Here is a 15900-nt window from a genome sequence, read left to right as displayed (position 1 = left end):
CCACCTCCCCCCTCCAATAAAGTACAGTGCCAACAAACACACAGTGTTCTGCGGGTCTGGGAAAAGGGAGAAAGAAAAGGACGTGTTTTTCCACACAATATCTTTTTATTCAAAGTTTGCATACGCAAACAGCGTAACAATGACTCTCTATTTACAAACTGCAAAAGTACAGGTATAAATGATGCACCACACAATTCTCTTGTAAACAATGAAAAAGTATACATTCCTTTGGCTAAAATAACATTTACAACTTCACCACACCATTATTCATATATTTTATCCTATAAAAAATACTCCTGTCTTTCCCATTTCAACATGTTCCCTCAACAAGTAATAAGTAGTGCACTATTTATCATCTCCGAACCATCCTTCCTCAAGGCTTAAGGTGAGAAACGTTTAAGCAACCTTCCTCTTTCGTTTTTCTCCTAGGTGGCCAGAAACATTTTTTGCCCCACAATGATTAGAAGTGAGAGAGAGAAAGATAGAGGGGAAATAGAAAGAAAGAGAAGAGAAGGAGGGATGGACGGAGTGAGAGAGATGTACCAATGATTTGTAGTGTATCAACATTGCAGTGGGTACCGGCCCTGAGTGGAGGTCAGTCGAGGGGGCGAAGGGGGCTCAGCTAGAGGCAGTTCCTGCTTTCATGATTTTGAACAGGGCGTTGACGTTATTGTTCTTTATGGCGTCTCGACATGCAGAGATGACCTGGTTCTTCGGTTTCCCCACTGAGAAAGACAAAGCCAGATTACACTCAAAACACTGAGACAACATTGCTGATTTCAACCACAAGCAACAAGCGTACCAAGTGGTGCATTTAACAATATTAGTTATAGGTTTGACACATGATGAAGCATACGCTTGACCTGTAGCTCTGTTTGCATGGTGGGGCAAACCTGGCACTTAAGCTCCTGGCCCAATGAGCGTTTAAATCATACAGTGGCCTACTAGGCTTGGCTTAAACAGGGCTTAGCCTGGACCAACAATATAAACAGAGCTATTGGTTTTAAAAAAGAAGAAATACATGCAATAAATTATTAATCAAGGACTACTGTCATATCATTAGGCCTATCTCCTGTTTATGAACATCATGAACTCATTCAACACCCTCTGTTGATGACACAGCCTTGGTTCCATTCAAATCTGGTGGAAATGCAGGCTGGTTCACTAGATAGCACCAAGGTTTTAAAAAAGTTTGAACTGAACCCGGTTCAAGAACGCATTCTCTGAGTCCATGTCCCAACCCTCACACATATCTGAGCCTCTAAATGCCCCATTACCCTCACACACTCTTTGAGGTTTAAGCCCCAACCCTTTCACACACTCTCACACACCTTTAAGCCCATGTCCCAACTCCCTTACATTAATTTCTGAGTTTATGCCCAAGCCTTCACACACCTCTGAGTTTATGTCCCAGTCTCACACACCCTTTGAGCCTATGTCCCCAACCCTCACACACCTTTGAGAGTTTATGTCTTGGCCCCCTCACATTACCCCCTTATTAATTTCTGAGTCCATGTTCAACCTACACACCCTCACACACCTCTGAGTTTATTCTCCCAACTCATATACACTTTGAGTTTATGCCTAACCCTTTACACACCTCTGAGCCCATGTCCCAACCCTCACACACCTCTGAGCCCATGTCCCAACCCCTCACACACCCTGAGCCCATCTCCCAACCCCTCACACACCTTCTGAGCCCATGCCCAACCCTCACACACCTTCTGAGCCCATGTCCCAGTCCTCACACCTCTGAGCCCATGCCCAACCCTCACACATATCTGAGCCCATGCCCAACCTCACACACCTCTGAGCCCATCTCCCAACCCTCACACCTCTGAGCCCATGTCCCAACCCTCACACATATCTGAGCCCATGCCCAACCTCACACACCTCTGAGCCCATGTCCTAACCCTCACACACCTCTGAGCCCATGCCCAACCTCACACACCTCTGAGCCCATGCCCAACCCTCACACATATCTGAGCCCATGCCCAACCCTCACACATATCTGAGCCCATGCCCAACCCTCACACATATCTGAGCCCATGCCCAACCCTCACACATATCTGAGCCCATGCCCAACCCTCACACATATCTGAGCCCATGCCCAACCTCACACACCTCTGAGCCCATGTCCCAACCCTCACACATATCTGAGCCCATGCCCAACCCTCACACATATCTGAGCCCATGCCCAACCCTCACACACACCTCTGAGCCCATGTCCCAACCTCACACACCTCTGAGCCCATGTCCCAACCCTCACACATATCTGAGCCCATGCCCAACCCTCACACATATCTGAGCCCATGCCCAACCTCACACACCTCTGAGCCCATGTCCCAACCCTCACACCTCTGAGCCCATGTCCTAACCCTCACACACCTCTGAGCCCATGTCCCAACCCTCACACACCTCTGAGCCCATGTCCCAACCCTCACACCTCTGAGCCCATGTCCTAACCCTCACACACCTCTGAGCCCATGTCCCAGTCCTCACACCTCTGAGCCCATGCCCAACCCTCACACATATCTGAGCCCATGCCCAACCTCACACACCTCTGAGCCCATCTCCCAACCCTCACACCTCTGAGCCCATGCCCAACCCTCACACATATCTGAGCCCATGCCCCAACCCTCACACACCCTCACACACCTCTAAGCCCAAGTCCTAACCCTCACACACCCTCACACACCTCTGAGCCCATGTCCCAACCCTCACACATATCTGAGCCCATGCCCCAACCCTCACACACCTTTGAGCCAATGCCCCAACCCTCACACACCCTCACACACCTCTGAGCCCATGTCCCAACCCTCACACACCTCTGAGCCCATGCCTCCAACCCTCACACATATCTGAGCCCATGCCCAACCCTCACACATATCTGAGCCCATGCCCAACACACACCTCTGATGCACACACCTCCTGTCCTAACCCTCCCAGTCTGAGCCCATGCCCCACCCTCACCTCTGAGCCCATGTCCCAACCCTCACACACCTCTGAGCCCATGCCCAACCCTCACACACCTCTGAGCCCATGTCCCAGTCCTCACACACCTCTGAGCCCATGCCCCAACCCTCACACACCTCTGAGCCCATGTCCTAACCCTCACACACCCTCACACACCTCTGAGCCCATGTCCTAACCCTCACACACCCTCACACACCTCTGAGCCCATCTCCCAACCCTCACACACCTCTGAGCCCATGCCCAACCCTTACACACCTCTGAGCCCATGTCCCAACCCTCACACACCTCTGAGCCCATGTCCTAACCCTCACACACCTCTGAGCCCATCTCCCAACCCTCACACACCTCTGAGCCCATGCCCAACCCTCACACACCTCTGAGTCGGCCGGCCCGCTGTATGGCCTGGTTGACGGATTTGAGGCAGGCGAGCAGCGCGTTGTGGTTGTTGGAGCGGATCTTGTACTCATTGACCAGGTCCCTGTTCAGGTCATAGAGTTCGATGAATCGCTTCTTCATGGTCCTCCTGTACAAGAGCACAGGAGAAGACCGAGATACAGAGAGTGGAGAGCAAGTGAGATAAGAAATAGTCATCGTCGAGAGAACTTTACCTGGCTCTGCAAAAATGTCAGCTTAGGTCATTTTAGGTCGTTTTTGGTATTGGGGGTGAGCCAAAATAAAGGGAAATGAACCAATGTGCGGCAGTGGCGGTGTGTAGGTGAGTGTGTGTGCTCCTCACAGTAGATTTAAAATGTCTTCATTCAGAATGGCATATTATTTTGAACGTTTTAAACTCTGATGTGTCAAAGTCTCACTGCTGATACTAAAAGCATTTTTTTAAGAGAGATCTGATTCCAGGGTCCTGCTGAAGCAGTGGCTCCTCCGAGGCAGAGGGGGCAGTGCACTCACATGTCTCCCATGAGCCTGGCGTCCTCCGCCTGCACCAGCATGTTGCGGATGTGATTGGAATGGTCCGCCATGGCGGCCGTCAGCTTCTGGTGAACAGAGTGGAACTCGTCCACCTGCGGAAAACAACACATAAGGACAAGCACCATTAATGCACATATACGGACATTCAGGAAGCCAGGGGTTCCAAAGTGGTTTAGGTGCAGCTAGGTGTAAAAATTGAGATTCAATTAATTCAAAGTCAAAGTCAGCTTTATTGTCTATTTCTCCACATGTACCAGACATGCAGAAGAATCAGAAAAACGTTTCTCTCTATCCTGTGGTGAAAGAAATAAGTGTACACAAGATAAAGACATTTCTAAGTGCTGCTACCACTGTTATGCATGCAGTAAGACAGAGGCACATTCAGAGAGGCAGGCAGCAGAGCAGTACAACAATCTGGGTGTTGGGCGTACAATTTTAGAACAACGATTATTAATGAACGTGTAGTACTTCAGAAAGCCAAAGGAACCTTGTGTGCTTGAACAGGATATACAGGATGGCTAAAAATCTGGCTAAAAATCTGGCTAAACATCTGGCTACCGTGAGTTTTCAGGGAACTCACTACGATTCCTTACTACAGCAACCATCAGATGTGAGGCCGCACATTTCAGTTTGCCAGTGTATTTCCTCTCTATAGGAAGCTGGTCCCTTGGCAGCGGATGCCTCAGGTGCATGAGGGTGGGAGGCAAGCTAGGATAACACAGTGGCATTGTTGCTCGACATCTGCCACGCTAAGTCCAAAGAGAGTAAAGTGGGAACTGCAGATGCTGTATCTAGAGGACGGAAGTGTGGTTGTCTCGAGGAACTGCAGCTGTTTGGGCCTTTAGCCAAGCCTTCAACACTAAACATGCCCCAGGGGTTTCCCCAAAGCCTATGTGCATGGCTTAGCACGGCACTCAATTACTCACTCTCTATTGCTTAGAAAAACTCTGCACACTGGCACCGTAGTGGTCACACTACTCAAGAGTAAAACATTAAAGAAGTTAAACATTGAGCACATGGTGTTACTGCTGTCAGACATGAACTCAGTCAGCCTATTTAGATTCAGAGTGTATTCTCAAAGAAGTAACTTAACTGTGGACACACACACACACACACACACACACACACACACACACACACACACACACACAACTCACCTCAGTCAGGGTAGTTCTGAGCTCCTGAAAGTAGCTAGGAAAGTCTGCCTCTGCCTGCAGGTCTTCAATAGCTAAAAAGGAGGTCAGTGATTGGACCAGATCCCCCGCCAGATCAATGTCGTCTGTATTAAGTGTGATCTGATGGAATAGATTTATATGAGTCACAACTGAGCGTTCATCTCATCCAGTTAGATGAAGGCAACTCTGCACTGCAGTGGATTTTTGATTATACATTTAGCAAAAATGACACGTATCTACACTGTTTAACATGTATCAATACAGTTCAAAAAGTGACCATACAACACAGTCACAACCTAACTATAGTGTGTATGCATCACTGGACACACATAAACACACACACAGACACAGAGAGACACAAACACACGCACACAGACATACACAGACACAGAGAGAGAGACACACACACACACACACACACACACACACACACAACAAACACAAACACAAACACACACCTCTCCACTTGACTGCATGCTGATGCTGAGCAGCCCTCCGCCACGTAGACATGTGAAGGTCACATCCGGACTTTCGATGCCTTCTGGCAGCAGGAAGTTCTGGTTCAACCACATGACCACCTGACCAATCACACACACACAAACCAACAGTCACTTCCACAGAGTTGTACAGCGAGATAATATTTTAGGACACAAAAAAAAAAAAAAATGGGCCTGCTAAAACAGTCTAGATTTGTACTTGTGTGCGTGTGTGTTCCTCATGTGCGGGAGTGTGTGTTTGTGTATATGTATTCCTCATGTGCTCACCCTCTGGGGTCGATCATTAATGCTGAAGGTCACGCGCCCCGTTGGCTGAGGGGCGTCTGGGTCCACGCTCAGGTCATACATGGAGAAGCGAGGCAGCTGCCGAGTGATCTCAAACACATGAAACTGTGTGCTGCGGAAAACATTATCGGTAGAACATTTAAAAATAAACTTGCTACAAAGTATCAGAATACATAACCCCTATTCTTCTTTTTTCATGAAGGTGCTCTGATATTTAACCGACAGTGATGATGAAAGATCAATCTCTTTTTTTGGTTAAAAAAAACTGGATGCTCCATTCCATTTTGTTACGTATGTATCCCCACCACATGGATGTAAAGTGTTGATGTGTTCGAACTTGGATAATGAAAGCAGTGGTGAATTTTTGTAGGGAGATGTGTACCTGTTTTTCCCTCCCACAAAGGCTTTGACGTGCAGGTCGACGGGGATGTCTTTGGGGGGGATGATGGGGACACACACGCAGCCGGAGAGATTCTGGGCACTCGGGTGCACCACGTGACTCTCGCCTTCGAAGATGCCCTCGGCGAAGATCAGCACGGCCTGGATGATGGTTTCTGGGAAAAAAACGAGACGTGCTTCACTTGCACTGTGTGCAGCGGGACTCTTTTCCCCAGGCCGGTATTGCCAGCCAGTACCGTTTGGGGTGGAGATGCTCAGCTCTATGTGGGCCCTCTGGCTCTCCGTAGCGGCACGGACAGCGAGGGCGGTCTGGAGCTGGGTGTTGGCCGGGATGACGCCCATCCCCGAGTCCCCTTCAGACGCTCCTAGAGTGGCCTGGAACACAGCAAGCAGCAGAATAACAGAGAAGACTAAACAACTGACATACAAATGAAACAGGCTTATGGAGGCAAGATGATGATAGCAGGACAGGCTTTGGAGACCTAAACGGCTAGCCACATTGTGACAGGAATAGGCTAGCAGCTATGACAACACAATGTTAAAGGTGCTCTAAGCGATGTTACGTGGTTTCTAAGCTAAAACATTTGTTGTCACATACAGCAAACATCACCTCACCATCCACTAGCTGCCTGTGCCCTGAATACACTGTAAAAAAATGCGGTCTCTGTGGACAGCCCAGGCTCCAAAAACGGAAACAAAAACAACTTGGTCCAGCCTGGACCATAAAAACATACAAACTCCAGCCAATCACCGACGAGATGCGCGTTTAGGAGAGTTTCAATTGCACTGGAGGAAGGGGGAGGGAGTAGCGAGCTAGCTCTCTTGTTTGAACGTCAACAAAAGTGACGTTACCCAACATCGCTTAGAGCACCTTTAATAAAATTCAGCCACTTATAGCGTTAAGAGGCGAAATAACCAAAAGGTGACACAAAACGGTGCGCGCCAAATTTAAACTAATTTAAACTTTTGTGGCAACAAACAATGGTCGATGAGCAAATCGCTGTATGTCTGCATGAGGCTTCAGGCTGCTCTATTAAAAATATGAGGAGGCAAGTTTAATTGCATGAAATGGCCAAGGATAAGGGGGCAGAGCTGAGCTTGGCCCATTTTGCCCAAACTAGAGAGAGAACAACCACACGCTTCAGTCTCCAACAGGAGACAAGTCGGTGCCTGCGTGGATCTTGGGAGTGTTTTTGTTGGCCGCTCTGTGCGTGTCTGAGGTTGTTAAAATATTAGTGTTCATCGGACCCATGGGATTTCTATGTGTACGCGTGTATAGTGCACGCACACGTGCACATGCTCAGAGGTGTGCTTTCCTGGTCTAAGACTCCTCCCATGTTTTAACCCTATATCCTTGGAAAGCACTGGACAATTCTGCTCATTATAGTAACCTTTTGTTTTTTTCCTCATTGGCACATTCACATGAGTGGCTTTGGACAGCATTTTCAGTCTCTAACACCTTGGGACTTTTTTGATGGGCAATAAGCAAAAATGGCAAAGCTTTGCAAAAAACGTTTTCCTTTACTGAGGACTTGTTTTATCAAAAGATTACACACAATCATATGATTCTGTCTGAATCAGTTACACACTACAGGGATCAATACTATTATGACATTTTGTCCAACCTAAATGCAAATTAAATGCAATATTATAATCTAATGTGTAAAATTTCAATGAAGGCCTAAAATTCTAAACCCAGGATACTAAGCAGAACTCTGGGTGTGTCAGCCTAGTGCTTCGCCATGCCACATGATCACGTTAGTTCATGCGTGAGACAGTCTACTGTCTGTGCCCAACTGTGCTCGTGGCCCATCAATAAAATGTAGGGCGCTTTCACTCTCACACATCTGAATGGTGCCTGTGTGCCAGCAACGCCTGAGTATTGGAAACACGGTCTTAGTAGCCACGGTAGTAAAATATGAGGTCACCAAAACGCAAAGCCTTATTATTGGAAAGCACTGCTGTTGATGTGTGGTGTTAGTGTCCCACAGTCTCACACAACCGGTCTGTGGTTGAACTGAGCACACTCTTCAGAAGAAGCCATACGCATCCAGGCTGAGCTTCATCACAAAACCACATGCTTATAAACATGTCTGTGTACACTACAGCTACAGAGGAATACTAAACTCAAAACACAAGGAAACCTTTACCATGTACACGGCTCTTGTTGATACTATTTAACAAAATAAAGTGTGTATTACAAAAATATTGACATTATATTATCAAGACAACAGCAGATCATTGCACGTCACTGCAGGACAACTGGATTAAGTCAAATCTCTACAGGCTGCTACATATCAACCTATTATGCTTAAACACAGTTGTCATTTGATCTAGAGAAATTAAATTACTAAAGTGTGTGTGTGTGTGTGTGTGTGTGTGTGTGTGTGTGTGTGTGTGTGTGTGTGTGTGTGTGTGTGTGTGTGTGTACCTTGGCATTCTCCTCGTAGTTGCGTAGCTCTAGTAAGAGGTTCTGTTTGCGTTGGCTCAGCTCACGGATCAAGTCCTGCTCCACACTAGAGTCCATCAGGTTCCCCTTCATCTCCTTACTGGCAGGCAGGTAGCCACGCACTAGAGTAAAACACACACACACACACACACACACACACACACATATAATTCAAACATTTCATTATCATACTATCAGTCATTAGATAATTTCTAATATAGCCCTAATTTATACTATTCTAAAGATATAACTTCATAAACCAGTACAAGCAGGCAAGATAAAACTATTTCTGAAGCACCTTCCGTACACAAAGGCTACTGATAATGTTTTGTGTGTTTACCCTCCCCCTCTACAGAGGTGCAGATGAGCTGGATCTGTCCGTCCATACGGTAGTCTCCCTCCACCACTCCCGCAACAGAGGACGAGAAGTTATCCTTGAAGATCACCTCTCCTGTCCGGTCACTACGCGCGTCAATCTACATGGAACACGAGGCCTAATTAGTGTGTACACTGACCAAGATATGTTAATTCTGTCTGTGTAAAAATTGTATGAATGTTTCAAAAAGCATAAAATGAGTTGTGCTTTTGCTGCTTTAGACATTAGTTTTGTTTACATTGTGAGATACAGCATTATTGGCAGCAGTGTAGAACAGCGGAAACGTCACTGACTGACAATCGGTCAACCGAGGTTGAGGTTCGATACCCGAGCCCAATGTTGTGAGACTGTGTCACCTTGGATAAAGCGTCTGCTAAATATCGGTCAACTTCAACTTTAACTATAAAAGAAAAGGAATTACTGTTGGCCTTTGGCTGTGTGAGTGCCTTTCTAGTCAGTCTCTTCTTTTTAAAGTCACGTCTGAAGAATATAAAGGGTGCATACATCATTGACCCTCACACATAGGCTGACTTCTCTTGACCTTACCTTCCCATTGGACCACCCAGTGATGAGTTCCACGACTCCGTCAGCATTGAGGTCGAAAGCATGGATGCTCATGGCGTGGTTTTTGGACTGCAGATGAAAGAGGAAATGCTTACTTGACATGTTTGAAAATCAACCACAGAATTTTTGCAAAATCATTTCTATGAAATGTATTGTGCATTCACAGGATGTGACTAAATTCAATTTTAACTGCTAAATGCAAATTTTCCACTGTCTGTTTCACAACACTTCAAATTGTCTCAATATTTCATCTCGTCCTCTTATGCACCCTCTGACAGAATATTTAAAAGCATCAGGATATACACATTAGACAAATATAATCCAACCTCAATACTGCTTCTACAATACTGTAATGTACTTTAATGGTTGTGACATTCATCATTAACAAAACAGAGTAACTATTTTACAGAGTAACTATTTTACAGAGTATACTTGCAATTTTCTTAGAGATGTTCCCCTAAAATTTAAGGGCCACTTTTAAACAGTTAGTAGTAGTTGCAAACATGTTGGAAGTTGAACGGAGAGTTACCATTGAGATGGAAGGTTTACACCAAATCATTCAAAATGCAATTCAAATTTAATGCATCTGTTCAGACAAACATGTTCGCTGCGAACCTTCGTCTCTGTTCAAGGAATCGCACTTCTGATTTGTTATTAATTCCAATGTTTTTTGGGTTGTGCAATAGGGGTAGGACAATATTGATATCATTATATCGTATCCCAAGGTGCATGTGATGCATCATATCACCTTAGATAGCCTCCATCTATTTTACTGACCAGTCACGTCTTCATGATTTCTCATAACAGTGCTTATCAAATGTATGAGGAAGTGAACTGTGAATAAGAAACGTACAGGGAGAAAATGACAGACAGTGCAAGGACTCCATGCAAGGGCTGCACTTGGAATAAATACATAATTCCTGTTTTTTTTTCTTTTCTTTTCTTTTTCTTAAGTCTCATAGATATTGTAATGTACTATATATGACTTTCCTGCAATGTATCAAGTATCACAGAGTCGCTGCCCTGTGATACTACAGTCATCATGAGGTACTCTGTAATTCCCAACACAATTGTGCAAGCTACACCAGAATGCTGACACAAAGAACAGTTCTTCACAGCGCTGCAGTACCTTGATTCTCCAGTAGCGGGCAGTGCGGTCGTAAACTCCCACGGTGCCATTGGCCAGAGCATAACCAAACCTGCTGCCGTGCATGTGACAGAGGGACGTGACCGTCTGCAGAGACAGAGCAGAGACAAGAGGCACTCATTGTTCCCTCTTTCTATGAGAACTGCACACAGCAGCCGACCACAGAGAAGTGAATGTCCCTCTGTGTGACACATCATTTTAGCAAAACACAGTACCTCGTTTTCCGCCATCTCAGACACCAACTCATCCTCTTTGAAGACTCTGATGTCAAAGTCTTCAGATCCAACAACAAGCTGAAAAGAAAACAGCAATAAAAAAAATGTGTAGAATTGCCATGCACCATACAAGATGGATGAGAGAAAGATATTTCAAAATAGATCAGTTTTGTCACAACTGCTATATACTATTCAACTATATAAATACAGCACTTAAGTCCAAATTAATAGTTAATGATCCTGAAATAATTAATAGTTAATGATCCTGAAAACACACCTCGTTCTTCCCATCGCCAGTGAAGTCAAACAGCACTAGTGACCGGACGTTATCTCCAGTGACCTGCACCCATGAAGTAACCATTATCTCAGAGTTTTATGACAGTATGGAGGGTTTCACAAGATGTTTCTGGAACTGTCTTGAGAGACTTTCATTTGCTTTATGCAATAATGCTACTATCAAAAACACACAATTTAATTTGGTAAAAAAGGTACACCTACATAAATAAATGCATGCAAACAAATAACTATTTTAAAACGAAAATCCCTGTCCACAGCTACTTCAGGTTACTAGGTGCTGGTAGGTCAAAGTAGCTACCGCAATAATTTTCTGATTGCTTTATTGTTGAGAGCGAACTAAGCATTTCAGTCCACTCTTAACATTTCTTTTGTTTCAGAAAGTGCTTACATACAGATAACAAGTTGTCATCACTTAAAGGACCAGTATGTAGGAAATAATGGAAAATAAACTTTAACCATTCCAAAAATGATCACCATATGTTGTCAGAGAGTAAGGAAACACGATTAATTGAAGTAATGGCTTATTTGACAACATTAATCTAACCGGTAAAACCCTGTTAAACCCATGAAAAAAAATGAGTTACAGGCGGAATCTCTTGGAATTTTCATTTGTTTTGAATGATTAATTCTAGAATAGCGTATTAATAATGGGCTAGCGCATCCTCCTATTTGGGTTGCCAAATTAGCAAAGGCCAACTGTCAACAGCTGTCAGTTGTAGTCATGAACGCCTACGAGAGGCAGGCAAATTTCCAAAATTAAAACAAGAAACAAATTAAGTGGACATCGGAGGAGCTTCCTGAGATGGTGACGTCTTCATCAAGAAACTCAATGCACTAAATAGATTAGATAGGCATTATCAAATAATTAATAACAATGTATATTCATTGTGTCTCTAAAATCAAGTCTGATGCAGAGCTGGCCATATTTCTCCACAACAGGTAGCCTAGGCTAAACTTCATCTGCATCGCTAACTTCAGCTAAATATGTTACGTTGGTAAGAGAGGTATTTTTTTGTTTTCACTGTTTCCGTAATGTGTAGCTGGGTCATGGTTGGAGAAACGTTAAAGCAGCTGCAGGTCAACTAACGTTAGCTAAGTCTTCATTACATCTGGCAACCCAGAAAAGGCTCGCGTCTGGTAGTCTTGAGAACGTTCACCAGTGTTATGATTTTGGCATACAGAACATTCGGTAACAATCCTACAAATCGCACATTTAAGTTCACACACTTAACTCCAATCTTCCTTGAGCAACTGCTATGTTGTAACTCATTCACTACCACAAAGCAAAGAAACTCAATGCACAAAATAGATTAGATAGGCAGAGTATTAAATAACAATGTATATTCATTGTGTCTCTAAAATCACATTGTAGTAATAATGCCATCTAAAAGACAAGACAGAAATAATATTACAAGAATGTGTTCAAAAGCAATATCATTGATCTCACTTAAAATATTGATATTAATTTGTGTAATTGTTCTGTAAAACAAAGGACTTTAAACAGTAGAGCAGAGGTGCACTGTACCGTCCAGAACTGGTCGTTCCCTTCATAGTCAAACCCTTGCAGGGCACAGTTACCCCCAATGATGGCCAGGGGGTAAGAGATGTCCCCCAGCTTCCCCAAAACAATCGCATTTGCCCCATCTGTTACCTGCAAAAAGACATAATACACAAGTTATCCTGTTTACAAATAATACACAATACCTTTTTAATATAAATTAGCCTACATAAGTATTAGATACATTACACATTATACAGAAAAATGGATAGCCAAAGACTGAAATTAATAAATCTTGGCCTAGAACGGGGCTCTTCCACAAACATTTTAAAAGCCTACAGCAGCTCAAAAGATATCACTCAAGAAATTTGTTTTGGAAATACAACAGACTGCATTTCTGAATCAGCAGAAAACAAGCAGGATTTTAATCACCCTCTCTCACCTCTCTGTAGAAGATATCAGCATTGTCGTGCACGTCGTAGGCCAGCAGGTTGGTCTGGGAGCCCACCAGCAGGGTGTGTCCAGTGGTGTTGGGTCCCAGGGAGCCCGCTGTGAGGCAGCTGACTGCCTGGTTGATGTTGAGGAGCGAGATGTCTGAGTCCTGGGCGCTCTGGCTCAGACGATGGGCTGCCTGCCTTTGGCCCCGTGTGTGGGGGTTGTGGATGAACACCTGGATGGAGAGTGGAATAGTAGCAACAGAGAGGGGAAATGGTGCTGTGTCACTGTAATTATATAACTAGGGGTTTCACATTTTGGTAAAAGATAACCATGTCAAAGACACCATCATTTCAGTCTAGTTTTGAACAGAGCTAACTGATCTTTTTCCCCATATATTTTAACACAGCTATACCTTCCCAGCTTGTGTGGCTGCTGTCAGACATGGATGGATGCCATCAAACTTGCCCATCGTCACCATGCGTGGGTTGATTTTGTGGTTCAGTTTGAGGGTAAAGATTGGGACCAACATGATGGCACCCACCCTAGAAGCACAAAAAACAAAATGAGACACGTAAAACACTGAGAGATTGGAGATTATCTACTTTCAACAGTCACTTTGGCATGTTACAGACTAGAGATGTATGGCTGAATCAGATGACAACCCGATTAATCTCATAAGAATGATTTGTCAATGGGCAGTATTTTACGTAGGCTATTTGCCAAGCCAAATGCTAGGTAGGCTATATGTGTGTGTGTTCAGAGAATGTCTAAACGGGCTCTGGTGTGTTCTTTATGGCTTCAATCTTGCTCGATTTCTGCTAGATATCACTCCAAGCTTACATGTATGTAACGTGTTCATGTGTACATGTGTTTGCGAGGTCCCCAACCTGTTATACGTTCTCAGTTGGACATTTAGAATGAGTTCTTATATGGTGTACATATACCGGCAGGACAGAATATTTACAGAAAGTTTAGTTAGTCTGCTACAGGTTGATCTAGCGAGTTCCTTAATGTTATAATGCGCTTATTTGTGCTTTGCACTCGGTAGGGGGTGCGTTACTAAGCAACGCAAGGCCGCTTGTCAAAGCTTCTACTGTAATCCCTGTTTTTTGCTTTCCAGCTTCACCCAACATTACAATTGTAGCTGCTAATGTTTTATTATGTTTAACATATCAGGAGGATTTACATGTATAACTGCAGTAGATAATGAACAACTTCGACTGTTAATATTAGCAATAGGTACATGCTAAATTCTCTAAAACTAAACGTTAGCTGAGCTATGCTAGCTGAGCTAGCTCAGCTAGGAAGAGCTGGCTAATCAACTGGCAAATAGTTAGCGCACGTTACATCAAAACGTCTAGTGTTGACCTCATTTGCATGTACAGTTTGACAATCAGTTATGTTTAAAAAATCTTACCAAGCGTCCAACCTATGCCAGAAATAAGTTGCAGAGACTGTGCAGATGCAGGCAAGGATGCGTTCAAGCAATCAGAGGAGGTTTTCTCAGGGCGTGTTCAATAACCCAGGTGAGCGGACTAGAAAGCTACACAAATTGGATAAGCCAGTTCATACGTTCAAAGTCAGTGCATTTTCAAATGGTCCATTCTACGTTCATATTTGTTTTTGCAGAGAAACTCGACAAATTTGTCTTGTAAATGAGTAGGGATACGTTTCCTCACCCATAAACGCAGTTGGCTGACAGCACAGCCAAACTACCACCAGACTTCGTGAACGTACCCTCATTGTCAAGCCTCAGCTGACTATATGACGTAATTGTCATTTTACAGGCTGTTAAAATCTTAGCCTACGAACTTTGAGACTCTGATTTATTCATGAACATTTATATTTAAAATAGTGTGGTAATATTACCAATTAGGCTATCTTATTAACTTTTTTCCCGCTGTCTTCCCGTTTTAATATTTTCCCGTAAATATCCCGTATTTTAACAATCTCATAACATTAGCTCTACCATCGGACTTGTCAGTCTCAAACTGTTGTCCTTTTGCTACACCGTTGCCTTTCCAACGAAACATGTTTTCAAAGCATCGTTTTGCTTGCTTGAAGGCGACAGTGAGAATATTTAAGATGACGGCGTGGTTGTCGTGAGAGCACGATTCAGTGGCACTTGCATAGTGTACGGCCGCACGCACTGTGTGTATCGGCCTACCACTCAGCTACGAGTAGAGAAATAATTCCCCCTGTTTGTATATTCACTCCAAGTTGGCCTACCATAACTTCCCAACTCTGCACTGTAGCCCATAAACTGCATGACAGGCTATTTATATTTTCTCTCTAAAATAACCAAATGTATTTGTTCAACTTAATGAAGAATTACGCACTAGGTTACTTTACTTGGAACGCACACATTTTGTTTGCGCAGGAGAGAGAATGACAGCGCACAGGGTCATCGATTAGGCTACAGAACTTTAGCCTTGCTAGGGCTGTATAAAGTTGACCAAATTAATATAGGCTGTTGTTAGGCGTAAATAAAGTAGGCTTTATTTACGCCTAACAATTACAACCCTTCCAACGTTGGGGGACGAATGTTGACATTTTCCCCGTATTCTGAGTGAGAAACCCGGGAAATCTCCCTTATTTTCAAAGCTCAATGTTGACAGCTATGCACTTTTATAGCCCACAACACAGAAAACATTTGA

General features: G+C 44.2%; 1 protein-coding gene across 1 annotated transcript; it reads right to left on the bottom strand.

Annotated features, from left to right (window-relative positions):
- Positions 1–91: 91 nt before the first annotated feature.
- On the bottom strand, positions 92–14939 carry bbs2 (Bardet-Biedl syndrome 2). Its single transcript, XM_048257120.1, has 19 exons — positions 14923–14939; positions 14661–14786; positions 13656–13785; positions 13248–13475; positions 12833–12958; positions 11288–11350; positions 11011–11088; positions 10778–10882; positions 9631–9717; positions 9049–9184; positions 8691–8830; positions 6496–6634; positions 6243–6414; positions 5843–5972; positions 5537–5656; positions 5061–5198; positions 3883–3995; positions 3351–3499; positions 92–725 (listed from the first exon to the last, which is right to left on the bottom strand). Exons 3-19 carry the CDS (start codon positions 13770–13772, stop codon positions 619–621), a joined length of 2148 nt encoding a protein of 715 aa, XP_048113077.1. The 5' UTR covers positions 13773–13785; positions 14661–14786; positions 14923–14939; the 3' UTR covers positions 92–618.
- Between the last annotated feature and the right edge of the window lie 961 nt (positions 14940–15900).

This window comes from Alosa alosa, chromosome 11, assembly GCF_017589495.1.
Source record: "Alosa alosa isolate M-15738 ecotype Scorff River chromosome 11, AALO_Geno_1.1, whole genome shotgun sequence".
Lineage (NCBI taxonomy): Eukaryota > Metazoa > Chordata > Actinopteri > Clupeiformes > Clupeidae > Alosa > Alosa alosa.
The sequence above is the reverse complement of the archived record's forward strand: the minus strand, read 5'-3'. Positions and strand labels throughout refer to the sequence as shown.

Coding starts and splice junctions, on each gene's coding strand:
- bbs2 (XM_048257120.1), bottom strand. CDS start 13,772: ATGTTGGTCCCAATCTTTACCCTCAAACTGAACCACAAAATCAACCCA. Junction 11,351..12,832: donor GGAACGACCAGTTCTGGACG/GTACAGTGCACC, acceptor TCATGGGTGCAG/GTCACTGGAGATAACGTCCG. Junction 5,657..5,842: donor TTAATGATCGACCCCAGAGG/GTGAGCACATGA, acceptor GTGATTGGTCAG/GTGGTCATGTGGTTGAACCA.